Below are 16155 nucleotides of genomic sequence, written 5' to 3'. Positions count from 1 at the left end.
TCTCCTCAGATGCAGACAGACATGCGGACCTATCTGGAAGTCCACTGAAAAGCAAAAGCACTAGGAAACCTTTGGCATGTATCATTGGGTATTTAGGTGGGTATTTCCTAATAGAAGAAAAACTCGACAATTTCTGTATCTTATAATTGGCTATTCAAAATTGACATACCTAAATTAAATGCAAGCCTTTCAAGTAGCTGCAATTGGATACCTTCATATGTATAGTCAATTTATTTTATTTCAGAAACTTATTTTTATTACCAAAACACACACAAAACATACAGAGTTATAGATAGGTTTACTTTTTCCAAAAATATCATTGAATAAAAATGTAATGTATATTTATGGATATAAATACAGATTAAGCAAAAAGGAAAATAAGAATCACTAAATTATTAGAGGATGAATATTTTTTTTTAACTGAAGTATAATTGACTTACAATGTTATATTAGTTTCAGGATCACCACATAGTGATGTGCCATTTATACACATTACAGGATGATCACCGTGATAATTCTAATTACCATCTGTCACCATTCTAGGTTGTTATAAAATTAAGGATGAATATTCTTATTATTTTTATTTAGATCCTTCCACTATTTCAGACCCACCTCACCCCTTCCCTTAAATAGAGAAAGATTGGTTTATTTACCTTTTTTTTTTTAAAAACAGATAAAACTGGCTTTTAACCCACCTTTAAACAATATTTATAGTTTTAATGTGCCAATTAAGGTTACTTGAAAGGAAAGCATTAGTATTGCTTTCTGGTTTTTATCATGTTATTTAACTTGGAAGTCGCCAAAGATGATGGTTCCATTTACATTTTGAAATATCATAATTAAGAATAGTATAAAATTACTAGGCAATAACCTTTTTTTTTGGAAAGTTTTAAGATAAATAATTTACAAAATAATGACTTCTAAAATGGTTCCTACTATACCTAGAAGCTATAATGGCATGGTTTTATGCTTCTAATATTCTTGCTTTTTCATCTTCTCAGTAAAAGTGAAGTATGTTCTCAGAGTTGCATTGAACCTTATTACTCTGTCAGAAAGATGTATATTTGTGAAGTGTTCAGACTGAAGACATCCAGTCTTTTAAAAATCAAAGTGTAGCCTTAAAGTTGCTATATTATCTGGTCCTCATCAGAGCATCCTAGGAGTCAGAAGTGCATAGCTCCTTCTTTGATGTTACTTTGCCACCTTATTTCCTGTTTTATTCCTCAGGGCCTAAAGAGTTGCTTTGATAGCCCCGCAAAATATCACATGGTTATCACAGGGACGACCTAGCTCATGGTGATCAAATCCTTGAAGTTTGCTATCTGTGTTCCCTTGCAGGGCCTAATCCTAGAAGCCCCTCCCACCTTGCAAGGGCAAGTTTATGATCATAAAAAATAGAATATAATTGCGTATTAGTCAGCATTTCCATAGGTAATTATGTGTTCCTGCTATGGGCAAATTGGTTTCTGTCTCTACCAGATAAGCCCAAAGCAGTGCTGTCCTTACTAACTGAACCACTTCCCTATATAACATATTTCTGAGTATTTACTATGTACAAGACACTTCACTAAGTGATGCGGGGAACACCAAGATGAATACAACCTTGCCCTCAAAAATCTTCAGCTAGCAGGGAAGGCACACAGGTAAGAACAATTGAGCAAAGGATTAGATCCTATAAAAGAATTACAGGTAATAAGCATTGGGCACTTGGAGGAAGGGATAGTTATTTCTGATGGGAGTTAGGGCAACTTATGTGAAGAAAGTAATAGTTGACCTCAAGCTTGAAAAATAGGTAGTATTTGAATAGATAGAAAAAGAATGTTTTTCCCCTTATGAGGCCAAGAGAACTAGATGAACAAAGGCTCTTGAAAATCGGATCAGGGAAGGCAGGTTTTCTGGTCCTGATGGAGCATAGCGTATGGAGGTTGTGATGAAATATGAGGTTGGCAAACCTTCAATACCATGTTGAAAAAAAAATCAGCACCGTGTTTTGGTTAGTACCTGATCCATTCCTAAATTTCAGCAAGTGTAGGATTTTGACCAGACCAATACTCCTAACAGCCCTCCCTAAATTTCAGTAAATAAGGCTAATATCCTGGCCCTCACCTGGGAAGACAGGGTGGCTTGTGCATGATTGGCATGTTGAGTGGTGACTCAGAATCAGTGAGCAGGTTTAGCTTTAGAGAAGAGGTTGCCTGGTATTAGTAATAGACTGAGGTCCTTAAATCCAATTTCTATAGTGTTGCAATTTCTGTCCATCTACTGACAACATACTTCACATAAACACACATGTACCACATGCACATTACAGTTTTGTGATATATCCTCCGTCAAAGTTTTTCTTCTGCTGCTTTTTTTTTTTTGGCCATGCCACACGAGACCTTAGTTCCCTGACCAGGGATCAAACCCACGGCCCAGCAGTGGAAGTGCAGAGTCTTAAATCACTGGACCACCAGCGAAGTCCCATCTTCTGCTACTTCTTAACTCTAGTATTTGGAGTTTGGTGTCAGATTTCATCTATATCAAATTGTTTTTGGCTGGGAGTGATTGACCCTGGTCCTATATCCTAGTTGCAGAGCCAGAGGAATCCTGTTTTTTCAGAAAGCTCTCACACACCAGATGTGCTACATGTTATCTGTGTTCCTGGTTTGATGGAGCACAAGGGTAGTTTTCTTTGAGGCTACCTCTCCAGATAGCCTTTGAATATCTAATTCCTTGAAGAGTCAGATGCCTTATTCCCCTCATAAATCTCATGTTTAAGTGACCTTCTGAAGTGGCTTTTTTTTTTTTTTTCTTCTTGTACTCACAACATGAAGCTCAGAGCTTCAGCTAGCAGGGGCAGAACCAGCTCCCTTTTGATAAATAAAGCCATGGTAACAGCACTTGAAGTTGATTCATTATGCAAGTCCTTGGGAAAATAAGCTGGTTCATAAGGAACTGGCTCTTAGCTCATTAAGAAGTAAGGATAAGATGTGTGCCTATTAGCCGATGTAAGTGCACACAGATTTTTAATACCATGTTCTGAGTTGAGAAACCTTTCTTCCCCCTGTCAGAGATCCATCCTTCGAAGAAACCTAATGTAATTCGATCTACACCAAGCCTACAAACCCCAACCACCAAGCGGATGCTAACCACCCCGAATCACACGTCTCTGAGCATTTTGGGGAAAAGAAACTACAGTCATCACAATGGCCTGGATGGTATGTAAGCCCAGGAATTCTGGGGGCTGATCCCATAGGCTAGGGCTTCTCTGCCCTTGCCTGCTCCGGAGTGTTGTCTGCCACATCCAGGAATGTGTAACAAACAGGTTCTTCTACGCCCTGATTGAACGGTGTGGGAAGGGAGATATGAGGGAAGGCTGCCATGGGCCACAGGGAAGACATGTTGCCAAGTGACATTTCTCCATCTCCTCGGAAGGGACCTTTTGGTTCACATTTCCTGTTAGGAGGCTTGTTTGGAAATGAAGTCTGTATTTAGCAGGTTGCCTCTTCTGGGTAATAATGCTCTTGCTGTGATGCACACTCACTGCTCATTTATGTTTTCTTGAGCAGAAGGGATTATTTCGCCTTATGTCTGAGACAGCAGTGCTGTCTGGGGGTTCTTCGGTGTTCTGTGGATCATTTTGAATTTGGCATTTGTCCCTGACTTCTTTCACCTTATAAATTTTCTTAATTGCTCAAGAGTACTACGAGTCATGAAAAGAATTGCATGGGTGATGTCTTAAATACAAAGATAATAATTTGTTTGAAATGGAAAAACTGAGAAATATCACCTCTTATCCAAAGTACTTCTCTTGGGCTTGGCCATGTAGTGGCTCTTCAGGTGGAACTGAATTATCTTCCCATTCAGACTATAAACACAAGTGTAACAAATCATCCAGGCAGTATATATTGTTGATTTCAATATTCAATATTGAATTTCAATATTCAGTATTGATTTCAACTCCTGGAGTTTGAAGCTGTCTTGATTGTTTAAATGTTGGCATTTATTTATGAATAAAACTGTCTCCAGGCTTTTCATGCCTTGTGGGACTCTAAATTCCTTCAGTGACAGTAAATTATTTATAATGAAGCCCTAGAGCAAGGATGTGGAATAGACATTCTAGTAATAATTTCCCATGGTTATTTTCCTTCAGTATGACTTTTGATAGTCATGGTGATGTCAAAATGAATAAAAAATTGAGGGTGAAGAGTTTAGTTTGCATTTATAGGATACCAATGTGTTGTAGATTTAATTCACCTCTCTAGGTCTCATTTTTCTTTTCACTTTCATTTATTCAACTAACATTTATTGAGCACCCACCATGTTCCAGGCACTGTGCTTTCAAGAATTTAGCTACACAGTAGTCTTGCAGAAATACTTCCTTGCTAATGAGAACATCGGCCATCCTTGCCTCAACATGCCTGATGTCTAGTCAGAAGAAGTCCAAGGAAGGATTGTGTCAAACTGTGGAGATTGGATTTCTTTCCAGCTTTTCCTTGCCCACAGCGTGGGACCTTTAGGTTCAGGCTTAAATGGAATAAAGAATCTTTCTTTTCCATCTTATCACCTCCCTGGACTGTCTAGGTATATAGTCCTACTGCAGAAAGTAAGTTCTGGTTTATTTGATATTTATATATTCTTTATGGTAAAAAGACTCTCGCTGTGACTGATGTTGGAACAGCAGCTTTCTACTATCTTTCTCCACTCACACCCCATCGTCATGGTCATTCTGGGCCCCAGTCCTACTCCTGCATTGCAGCTCCTTTTGTTCTTTCCTTGTGTCACAGGAACCTGTCTCTTTGGAATTTCTAAAAAATGCCACTATGTAGTGTTTCCTCTCTAGGGCTGTTTGTCCCATTTCCTTCTGAATGAATGCTGCTGCGAGGTCATTGCTTCTCTGCTCTGAACAGGAGGAATGGACAGGGGGCACACAACGAATCCCTGGTGTTATGTTGACTGAGACCTTCAGCCTTGTTGAGGAAAAGACACTTGTCTCATTTTCTGAAGAGACCTAGCTGTTACACTTTTTTCAAGACCCATTTGTCTTTGCTCCCCTGTCATGGTACAGAGAGGAAGGCTGATGACATGTGCCTTACCTCCATTATCTCATCTGATTCCGTTGACAGAAGGTTCCAGGTCAGGGGACTTAACTGTTTTGCATAACATGGTATCTCTACTGCCTGGCACAGTGCCTGGAACTTGGGGGGTGCTCAGTAAATGTTAGTTGAATAAATGAAAGTGATTAAGAAAAATGAGACCCAGAGAGGTGAATTAGATCTTCCAGAGTTACCAAGTACTGCGTAAATGGGTTGGGGGTTCCCATCCAGGTGTGACTGATTTCAGAGTCTGCTCTTTTAACCACTGTTGTAAATGAAGTTGAGGCTCTCAAACGTGCTGTATTAGTCAGCAAGGTAGAAACTACATAAGTTATTTTAACAGCTCCTGTAATATCAGAAATCAATATGACAGATATTGAAGGACAGAATAGGTAAATGGGGAGCATGGGCTGGGGGACAGGAAACAGCCACCATCACTAGAGCTGCGAGAGCAAAAGGGACAAGTTGGGGTTATCACAGCTAGAAGCCCAAGGAGCTGGAACTCAGACCCTCGAGGAAAGGGCGCCGCTCTGTCGGTGCTGGCATCACTCAGGAAGTGTGATGAGGCTGGTTCTGGGAGTGTGAAGTAAAGCTGGGACCTGAAACACACTGCTGCTGCTCCTCGGGGTGATACTGGCAGGAACAGGAAGGAGCAAGTCTCTTGCCGTCCCCCAGCCTTGTAGGTGCCCTCTGGCACCCCCTGCTGGTGCAACAGGGATCTGGATGGCAAAGTTGAAATGGATTTACGGAGTCCCAACCCCACCCAGAATCACAAAGCTGAGTTTAAGTGGATGGACGTGGAGCTGAGAGGCAACAGTGGAACAGAAACACATATTTTAGAAAATGTCCCCATTTTTTGTATTCCCAGTGGACCTTTTCCTTGGGATAATGCATCTGTTTCTTGTTTCCTCAGGATATAAGATCCTGACTAACGTGAGTTTCCAAGGTGAACTCAAAGTACTAGAAAAAAATGTTAGGCTAATAGTGAGTTTTCATGGGAGAGTTAATACCATTATACACTGGAATTGATAGGTACAAATTCATGGAAGAGCCTTGCCCTGTGTGATCCAATAATAAAATCAATTAGCACTGCTGTAATTATCAGCATGTCAGACAGATGGGCACACCAAACAGGATGTTGGTGGGCAGAACTAATCTAACTGGAAGCAAAGCCTGATTGTACTGAAATATCCAGGTCTCTCAGCTTTAGCTGTCCCCTTCTTAGCAGCTTGCCCCCTTTGCTCAGCCTCTACCCTCAGTTGGAGGGTCTTCATAATGGGGAAAGAGTCTCTGGATTTCTGCTGGTAGAAAGGATTTTACCTGACATTAAAAAAAAAAAAGAGGATGGACAGCTACTTCTTATCTTCTGAAAGTCACTGTCTTTCACCTGGCCCTGGTCCTTTAAAGGCCCTGGTGTGACTGGGGGCTGGAAGTCAGCACTCTGTGTCCTCTTAACCCGTGGCACTCAGCCACAAACAGACCTCTGTGACTGTCCTAATGGAGCTTAAATTCCTAGGGTAAAAAACAAAACCTGCATACATAAGAAGCCTCATTTTTTGGAGTCAGTGTAGACTTACCCAGATCCATATCAGTCCCCCTACTTTCAGCCTTTCCTGTCAGGCTGTAGGTCCAGTGGTGTGCCACATGCCATCGTGGTGCTTTCCAAATCCTGTCTCCTTTTCTGACTTACAGATGCTTTGATGACATTCCTAATGCCAGCAAACCAAGTATCTACCACATTTGGCTGACTTGGCTAACACCAGGTGGCTGTGAAGAGAGAAGGCCCTGAGATCAGTGGGGATAGAAGAGGCATTGCTTTCCATGTCTGAGAGCCCAAAAGGGAGGGCAGCAGGGGAGATGGAATTTGTGCCATGGAGAAAAGCACATCTGACTGTTCAGAGTCAGAAGGGATTAATTGCTGACTTCTCTGATTATTTCCTATGTGGCTTTGGGTAAATCACTTGGTTTCCTTAACGTTTTTTTTTTTCCCTCTTCTGTGAAGTACAGATTTCATTTGCCTTAACGGTGTTGTTATAATGATTAAACATTTTCACCTACTTTATACCACTTCATCTTCCAAACACTTTATGAGGTAGGTGTTATAACCTGCATTTTAATAATGAAAAAAACTGAAGCTCAAAGAGGTGAAGGGATTTGCCCAAAGTCACACTGCTAGCAAGTAGCAGAGATGAGATATAAACTCCAAGTCTAAGGTTGTTTCCACCGGGTAAATAAGCACCCCTGATCTGTGTGTTGAGTGCAGCATGTACCTGGGAGATGTTTCTGTTTTCTGTGTATTGGAGATGGGTTTGTGTCTGCAAATGTAGAGAGGAATGTAGAGGGTATTTTTCTTTGCTCAGACTGCGAAGCGTAAGCCATTATTGTCTAATCAAAGCCGTCACCTCCATCTCCTGCCTCTGTGAAGCTCCTCTGCCCATATCGTACCCCCTCCTTTTTCTGGAACTTAGGGGATAGGAGCTATATTAGTGTCAGAGAGAGGGGAGAAAAAAGAAATAGAGAAAAGCCACAATCACTTAAAGGTGAGAGGTGTTTTAATTAAGTTATATGATATTCCCAGCATTGACTCTGACACATAGTAGGTGTTCATTAAGTGTTAAGATTCCGTCCCCTCTTTAACGAAGAACTATTATTAATGTTCTATTTTGAAAATTGTTAACAATATCAACCAAAGTTTTTGTAGTCATATGTGAATTGTATATAAATAAAATGTCAGTACTTTCCTTATAATTATATTGATTTCTTACCTAAAAGTATGATTCTCAAAAAAATGACTCTTGGATTTGCTTGAAGGTAAATGGGTATGTTCCAATGTATATTTGCACATAAAAGGGGCCAGTATCTATAAAGAAAAATTGCCCTTAAGTTATTTAGAAGAGTATTAAAGACAAAATTAGGTTTATAAAGAGGGTTCATTCAGCTTCCTGTAGGTTCCTGTGATTAGAGACCCTATGGCAAAGGGGATGGAACACCATCATCCTGAGGCAGCGAAATCTTTTTCAGAGTGAAGGCTGGGTCAGAAAAGACTCCAGAGATGAGAGGGGCAGAGGGGCTGTACAGGCATCTCTCACCCTCTCCTGACCCCCTAAGGAGATGCCCGGGGACCCCCTCCCCACCCGGTGTCAAGATGCTTGAGTTTTGGTCAATCAGCAGATCTTCCATGGCACTGCACAGGGACAAGGGGACTTCCTGCTATGTCTCCATCTTTATCAAATGGGGACCCTTGAGAATAGCTTCTGCTGTGTAGTGATACAGACCAAGGGAGCATCAGCTGGAGGTGCTCTTAACCTTTCTCTGAGATGGCATGGCTTTTGTCCCAAGGGTACTACTGAAGCAGGACTCAGTGTGTCAGGAAAACCAAAGGAACAGGCTCAGAAGAGAGGTGAGTTTTCAGTGGGACAGAGTCAGGTCATCTGAGCGAGGAAGTTGATGAATTGTACAATAAACTTCTTTTCAATCTGCTCTCCTCTGGCTTATTTCCCCTGCGGTATGTGAGTATACTGCAGATCGTTATTTTTCTTATTCGTTTTCTGCATTGAGTAACATCATTTCTCAAATGTCTTTATACCATGAAGGAGGGTATCTAATGTGGATGCCTCTGAGTATAATATTATGATCTGGTGTGTGAAGACTGTCCTTTTGATGACTTGTTTCTGATATCAGTGATTCAGCAGCTCCAACTGTTTGTTTCCCACCCTGGGAAATGGGCGGTGGTGAGGGCCATTGTACCAGTGAGAGAGCTCTGGGACTGCATCTGCTGTCTTCACAAATCCCAATAAAAATAGACTGCCAGGAGCAGCTGATGGCGCTCCTAGGCATGCTTCGGCCCAGGCTGCCTTCTGTCAAAACTTTTATGTCATTTCAAAAGACTAAACCATTTTTTATGGAAGAACACTGAGTGCCCCTGGACTCACCTCTGGTCTCCTGTCCCAAGGTATAATGTTATAACCTGATTAAATATATCAAAGTACCTTGGAGGTTTTTTTTTTTTGTAATAAATTTATTTATTGATTCTTATTTTTTTTATTTTTGGCTGCGTTGGGTCTTCGTTGCTGCGTGCGGGCTTTCTCTAGTTGCGGTGAGCGGGGGCTCCTCTTCGTTGCAGTGCGTGGGCTTCTCGTTGTGGTGCTTCTCTTGTTGCAGAGCACGGGCTCTAGGCACGCGGGCTTCAGTCGTTGTGGCACACGGGCTTAGTTGCTCCGCGGCATGTGGGAGCTTCCCAGACCAGGACTCGAACCCGTGTCCCCTGCATGGGCAGGCAGATGCTTAACCACTGCGCCACCAGGGAAGCCACTTTCAGGTCTTTTTCAGTTTTTATAATGGATCGTTATGGCCCAGAGTTTATTGAATGTGAAGCAATTATAGAAGCTTATCTAATATATCTGGAGAGTTTAAGGACTGCTGAAGCATTTTCTGAGGGCAGCGGATGTTCTCTCACACTGTGAAGCCATAGGAGCAAGGGTTGTAGAGGAAGACAGGCCCAAGTACCTTAGGCGTGAATAATCAACACCTTGGTGTTTGTTTTTTTTTTTTAAAGATATATTAATTTATTTATTTTTAATTTACTTATTTATGGCTGCGTTGGGTCTTTGCTGCTGCACGCGGCTCTCTCTAGTTGCGGCGAGCGGGGGCCACTCTCTGCTGCAGTGCATGGGCTTCTCATTGCGGTGACTTCTCCCGTTGCAGAGCACGGGCTCCAGGCGCGCGGGCCTCAGCAGTTGTGGCCCATGGGCTCCAGAGCACAGACTCAGCAGTTGTGGCTTACGGGCCCAGCCGCTCCGCAGCATGCGGGATCCTCCCAGACCAGGGCTCGAACGCGCGTCCCCTGCATTGGCAGGCGGACTCCCAACCACTGTGCCACCAGGGAAGCCCCCACCTTGGTGTTTTGACACATTCTGGAAGGATGCCAAATTGGCCACCCCTGGGACCATTGCTGGGTTTACTAATAAATATCACAGTTTCTTCCAGAGAATACTCTTGTCCTGCTCCCTGAGGAAAATGCTAGTGTGTGAGCCTGTAAGAAGTCTAGGTTTGAGACCCTCTCAGCAATATGGAGGTCTTAGAAGAGTGACTGAAGTCTGTGTTAGTTACGCAAGGGCCGTCAACTGTGAGAGCCAGCTCTGGCCTCCCCAATAAGTGTCTCTGTTTACCTGCAAGGGTCATTACAGGAAACCTTTTTAACCAACCTATCCCTGTGTATTCCCATTCTCAGTGATGTAGAGGGTGAACCTCTGAGAAAGAAAGTGAACCTCTGACTTGATAGCTGGGTCCCAAATTTGGCAGGAAGGGTAGATGCTTGGGAAAGGAAAGGGAAGAAGACAGCAGAGGGAGGGAATTGGGTCCCTGAGAAACAATTCTTCCTCAGCAGAGGTTTGACTCATTCATCCAAAGAGCAGGCACAAATGTCTGAGAAAGCCATTGGGACATCAGTATTAGATCTTGATGCCCCAGGGAAGTAAAGACCAACTCCAGAAACCGATTGATTTAGGCATCTCCCTACACAGTCTCTTTATTTTTTATTTATTTTATTTTATTTTTAAAATAAATTTATTTATTTTCGGCTGCGTTGTGTCTTTGTTGCTGCGCGTGGGCTTTCTCTAGTTGCGGCGAGCGGGGGCTACTCTTCTGTGCGGTGAGGGGGCTTCTCATTGCGGTGGCTTCTCCCGTTGCGGAGCACAGGCTCTAGGCGCGCGGGCTTCAGTAGTTGTGGCTCACAGGCTCTATAGTGCAGGCTCAGTAGTTGTGGCACATGGGCTTAGTTGCTCCGCGGCATGTGGGACCTTCCCCGGCCAGGGCTTGAACCTTTGTCCCCTGCATTGGCAGGCGGATTCTTTTTTTTTTTTTGGCTGCGTTGGGTCTTCATTGCTGCGCTCGGGCTTTCTCTAGTCACAGCGAGCGGGGGCTAGTATTCTTCTTTGCGGTGTGCAGGCTTCTCACTGCGGTGGCTTCTCTTGTTGCAGAGCATGGGCTCTAGGGCACACGGGCTTCAGTAGTTGTGGCACACGGGCTCAGCAGTTGTGGCTCGCGGGCTCCAGAGCAGAGGCTCAGTAGTTCTGGCGCACGGGCTTAGTTGCTCTGCGGCATGTGGGATCTTCCCGGACCAGGGCTCGAACCCGTGGCCCCTGCATTGGCTGACAGATTCTTAACCACTGCGCCACCAGGGAAGTCCCTGCTGGTGGATTCTTAATCATTGTGCCACCAGGGAGGTCCCCAAACCTGGACATTTTATGATTCTGCATCACTGAAGGTAATCTGAGGTATTGGATGACAGCAGTGACTTAAATCTGCCAGGTACTTTTTCGTCCAGTGCTCTTCAGATCATCTGGGATGAAGACTTTGCGAGCTTTCTTAATCACGGGCTGTGGCTTCAGTTCTTCCTCAGAGAACTTGCGTTTGCGAGGGTCAAACATTTCCCGCCCGGGGATGCTGGAGAGGGCAAGGTCGGCCGGGTCTGGCTCATAGCCCACCGGGACCTGGATGGTGTCAGGGTCAATGGGGCTCGGAGTATTGCGGTTGGCTGGCAACAGCTGGTCTGGTCTGATGGGGCTCTGCATGCAGTTTGGGGATGGGATCCCAGAGTGAATGGGTGCAGAGGTCCGACTGCTGAGGTCCATGACGGAGGGGGCAGCTGAGGAAGCCGGCTGCGGCCCGGGAGGGTGAGGGCTGTGGTCATGCTGAGACGGCCTGGGGGGAATGCCATTTTCCGACAAAAACTCCTCCAGGTCCATGTATTCCACCTGGAAAGTATCTCCGTCATAGGGAAGGGTTTTGTCCCATAAGGTGGGTCCCAAGAATGCTGACTTGGGGACCGCCGGGCTCTTACTCTCATCATCCAGCTTCTTTTCCTTGTCTTTATCTTTACTAAATGCGTCTTCGTGATGAAGGGGGAGCTTCAGTGGGTTCTCCAGCAAGGACCTGAGCACGCCGTAGGGAGGCAGGATAAAGGTGGGATTCAGTGGGAGCGGTCGGGACATTTTCTCCATCGCTATGCACTCAAATTTTTTTTTTTCTTAAAAAAAAAAACAACCCCAACCTCCCCCCAAAATGTTGCTGAGCTTCTTCCTCCGTCCTTTGCCAAAAGTTCTCGCTTTCAAGGCGGTGGAGACAAGGGAGGAAAAAAAATTACCTATGTCTTTATAAATACATCTGCATAAAAATAGAAAAACAAAAAACTTTCGGGTTCCCAGTGCAGTCCCCAGGGAACGCGCCAAGTGCCCGCGGGCTCCTCCACGACGTGCAGGATGCTCTCACTTGCCTCGAACCCCTCGTCTTGTAAAATGTTCAAAATTGAGCAAAGGGGAAAAAAAAGACGCAGATGGCTGCAGAGGGCGGAAGGTACCGCACCGCCCGGCGGCATCGCGCCCTCCCCTCTCCCCCGTCCCCCTTCCCCTCCCACCCCTCCCCCTTCCCCCTCCCACCCCTCCCCCTTCCCCCTCCCACCCCTCCCCTCCCCCACCCTCCCCTCCCCCTCACACCCCTCCCCCTCCCTCTCCCTCCCACCCCATCTCCTCCCTGCGCCGGTGGCCGCCCACAGTCTCTTTAGATCCCAGTGAAGAAGTGAGCAGAAGTCTTCTGCAGAGCCCCAGGGGCAATGAAAATGGAAGGATTTGTCACAGCCTAGTTGATCTGGAGACTCCCACTGGGTTTATTTTAAGCTTCCCAACCTTGCTCATTATTTTCCTTCAGTGTTTCCTGTTTTCCCTTCCAGATGACTGAGCACTCTTTAAGCTCAGAAAACATCTGAGTTATAATTTATGCGTTTTCCTCCCTCAACCAAATATTTATTTTTATCAGCGACTATTTACATATACATGAATATGAAAAGTAATTAATGTAAAACTGAAGAGCAAGCTTGAAGGCAGCTTTGTTATTAGATGGAGCTTCCTAAGAAGATATCAGAGAAGACCCTTTCCGTGATGGTCTGATTGCAGCGGCACTGAGCGCCTACAGGAGCCCCTCTGGGGCAGTCAGTGAGCAAGGCCAAGAGCGAGTCCTGGGGAAATAGAGCTGATTACATTTAAGGCATCTGGGACCAGACAGCAGAAAAAAGGAGCAAAATGTTGGACCTCCTGCATTGCTCTTCTAATTTTCTTCTTGTTTCTCTCCAGTTTTCTTTCCCTGCGTCTTTTTTCTCTACTTTCTGGAGAGTACTACTTTACTCAACTTTATATTCCAACCAGATTTGTCTAATTTCTCCCTTTAAGTCTGCCAATTTTTACTTCATGTAATTTTGAAATTCTGTTATTGGGTATGTAGTTAGAATTTTTATGTCTTTTTGACCTTTTTATCACTATGAAATGATCCTTTTTATTTCTGTTAAATTCATCTATTTTGTCTGATATTAATATGAACACACCAGTTTTCTTTTTCTCCTGTTTTTAGGGGTTTTTTTAAAGGTTTAAAAATAGCCTTTTATTTTTCACATACACAGACACACAGACATACACACACGTACATGTATGTATGTATGCATTTTTTTTATGGAGAGAAAAGTTTACATTTTATTTTAGACCTGAGTCTGAAAATACATGATTACTAGAATCCCCCTTTTATGCTGCTCCTCATATATAATTTGGAAAACAATAAGATTTTTTTTAAAAAGTTTTATTGGATTATAGTTGATTTACAATATTGTGTTAGTTTCAGGTGTACAGCAAAGTAAATCTGTTATACATATATATATCCATTCTTTTTAGATTCTTTTCCCATATAGGCCATTACAGAGTATTGAGTAAAGTTCCCTGTGCTATACAGCAGGTTCTTACAAGTTATCTATTTTATATATAGTAGTGTGTATATGTCAGTCCCAATCTGTTTTTAGTTTTATAAATGAATTTTTCTATTTTTATTAAACTCAGAATGATTCTTATCGCATCTCTAAAGCCAGCACATGTTGTTCCAGCAGAGATTTTAAAAACCCTATAAAGCTATTTTCCATTATCATTTCTTTTTTAAAAAATAAATTTATTTATTTATTTATTTTTAGCTTCATTGGGTCTTCGTTGCTGTGCGCAGTCTTTCTGTACTTGCAACGAGGAGGGGCTACTCTTCATTGTGGTGCGCGGGCTTCTCTTGTTGCAGAGCACGGGCTCTAGGCGCATGGGCTCAGTAGTTGTGGCATGGGGACTGTAGAGCGCAGGCTCAGTAGTTGGGGCTCACGGGCTTAGTTGCTCCGCGGCATGTGGGAGCTTCCCAGACCAGAGCTGGAACCCGTGTCCCCTGCATTGGCAGGCAGATTCTTAACCACTGCGCCACCAGGGAAGCCGTATCATTTCTTTTTAAAACAGCTTTATTGAGGCATAATTGACATTCAGTAAACTATACATATTTAAAATATTCAATTTGATAAGTTTAACATATTATATATCAGGAAACTATCACCATAATCAAGATAATAAACTTATCTGTCACCCTCAAAAATTTTCTTGCACCCCTTTATAATCGACCCTCCTGTCCTCCCTGTCTCCCCACTTCATCCCCAGGTGGCTGCTGATCTGCTTTTTAGCACCGTAGATTACGTTACATTTTCTAGAATTTTATATAAATGGAGTCATGCAGTATGTACTGTTTATTTGTCAGTTTGAATAATTTTTAGAGATCTACAAGTTCACTGATTCTTTCTTCTGCAGTGCTGAATCTTCTATTAATCCCATCCAGTAAATTATTCATTTCAGATTTTGTATTTTTGTATTTTTCAGTTTTAGAATTCCCATTTAGTTCTTTTATATTTCTCCTAAAAGGTACCATATTGTCACCAATTACATCCATCTTTTTCTATAGATTCTTTAACATACTTAAAGTAAATACTTTAAGTCCATATCTGCTAATTCTAACATCTGAATCATCCATTAATCATCTTCTACTGACTGTTTTTTCTTTTGATTATGGGTTACATTTTCCTGTTTCCCGTGTCTAATAATTTTTAATGAATACTGGTCAGTGTGGGTGATAAGTTGTAGAGACTCTGGATTCTGTTATTTTTCCTCTGTACTGAGTTTTATTCTAGCAAGCAATTAAATTGGCAGATCACCTCAATTCTGTGGAGTTTTGCTTTAAAGCTTTATTAGGGCTGGTGTATTTCAATTTTGCTCCTACTTCCATGAGATTTCAATGAAACAAGACCACATTGTTTGCCCAGTGTTTGCCCACTTCCTTCTAACTTGGCAGAACTTGAATTCCAAACTCTGTCTTCCCAGCACTGGACAGCTGCTGAAGTTGCTGGTTAGCCTTTTTCAGCCTTTTAGCTGATGTTTTCCAACGGGCTCCTTGGAGTCTCACCTTGTGCATGTGTGGTTCCAAAATCAGTCAGTGATTTGAGGGGAGTGTGTATGTTGATTTGGGGACTCCCCCTTCCCTGTGTCCTTCCTTTCCAGGATCTCCTCCCTCAATTTCCAGCTGTATTGGCAGCCTCGAACTCTGATCTCTCCCTGATTCCTTAGCTCAATCAGACTGCAGCTTTCTGCTTGAACTATATGTCTCTTGTACTGCATGGAAATGCTCACAAGGGTACGATTAAGAGTGGATCTCACCTAGTCTTACCTTTTTTCAAGAGTCATATTTCTTCCAGTTTTTGCCTGATTTTGGTTGCTCTCCAGTACCTTCAAGCACTTGGTTTATATATATATATATATTATTTATTTATTTATTTATTTATATAATATATAATATATATAATATATAATATATATTATATATATTTTTTATATATATATTTTATATATATTATATATTATATATATATATTTTTTGGCCCATCGCATGGCATGTGGGATCTTAGTTCCTCGACCAGGGATCGAACTCGTGCCCCCTGTGGTGGAAGCACGGACTCTTAACAACTGGACCACCAGGGAAGTACCTACTTTTTATATTTTATACAGAGTTTATCATTGTTTTTGGCTGGAGGGTTAGTCCAAGATAAATTAGCCCACGATTAAAGGAAGCAGAACTCTTCAGTTCTTCTACAGGCTCTCTACCAAATCCCTTGGTTCCCTCAATTTATTTTTTAATAGTATACTGTTTGTGTTTTGTGGATACTGTATCTTCCCTTATTTCTTTGAGG

The 16155-nt window shown here is 42.7% G+C and overlaps 1 protein-coding gene and 1 pseudogene across 6 annotated transcripts in view; one reads left to right on the top strand and one right to left on the bottom strand.

The window, feature by feature from the left end:
• The window catches only part of MTA3 (metastasis associated 1 family member 3), a 158440-nt gene that overhangs the window by 138463 nt on the left and 3822 nt on the right, over positions 1 to 16155 (top strand). For 3 of the 5 annotated variants that reach the window (XM_082358174.1, XM_082358173.1, XM_082358176.1), the window contains exons 15-17: positions 10 to 96; positions 3054 to 3200; positions 6771 to 6999. In XM_082358174.1, coding sequence (XP_082214300.1) covers positions 10 to 96; positions 3054 to 3200; positions 6771 to 6826 — 290 coding nt within the window. In that variant the 3' untranslated portion in view covers positions 6827 to 6999. Of the gene's footprint in view, positions 1 to 9; positions 97 to 3053; positions 3201 to 6770; positions 7000 to 16155 lie in introns of those variants that run through there. The other 2 variants (XR_014235116.1, XM_082358175.1) reach the window with 1 other exon arrangement.
• On the bottom strand, positions 11291 to 12414 carry LOC309612433 (hepatic leukemia factor pseudogene; annotated as a pseudogene). Its single transcript has one exon. The product of its transcript is annotated as a hepatic leukemia factor pseudogene (transcript).

Source organism: Balaenoptera borealis (assembly GCF_965194805.1).
Source record: "Balaenoptera borealis genome assembly, chromosome: 15".
Classification (NCBI taxonomy): domain Eukaryota; kingdom Metazoa; phylum Chordata; class Mammalia; order Artiodactyla; family Balaenopteridae; genus Balaenoptera; species Balaenoptera borealis.
This window is presented reverse-complemented; position numbering and strand designations above follow the sequence as displayed.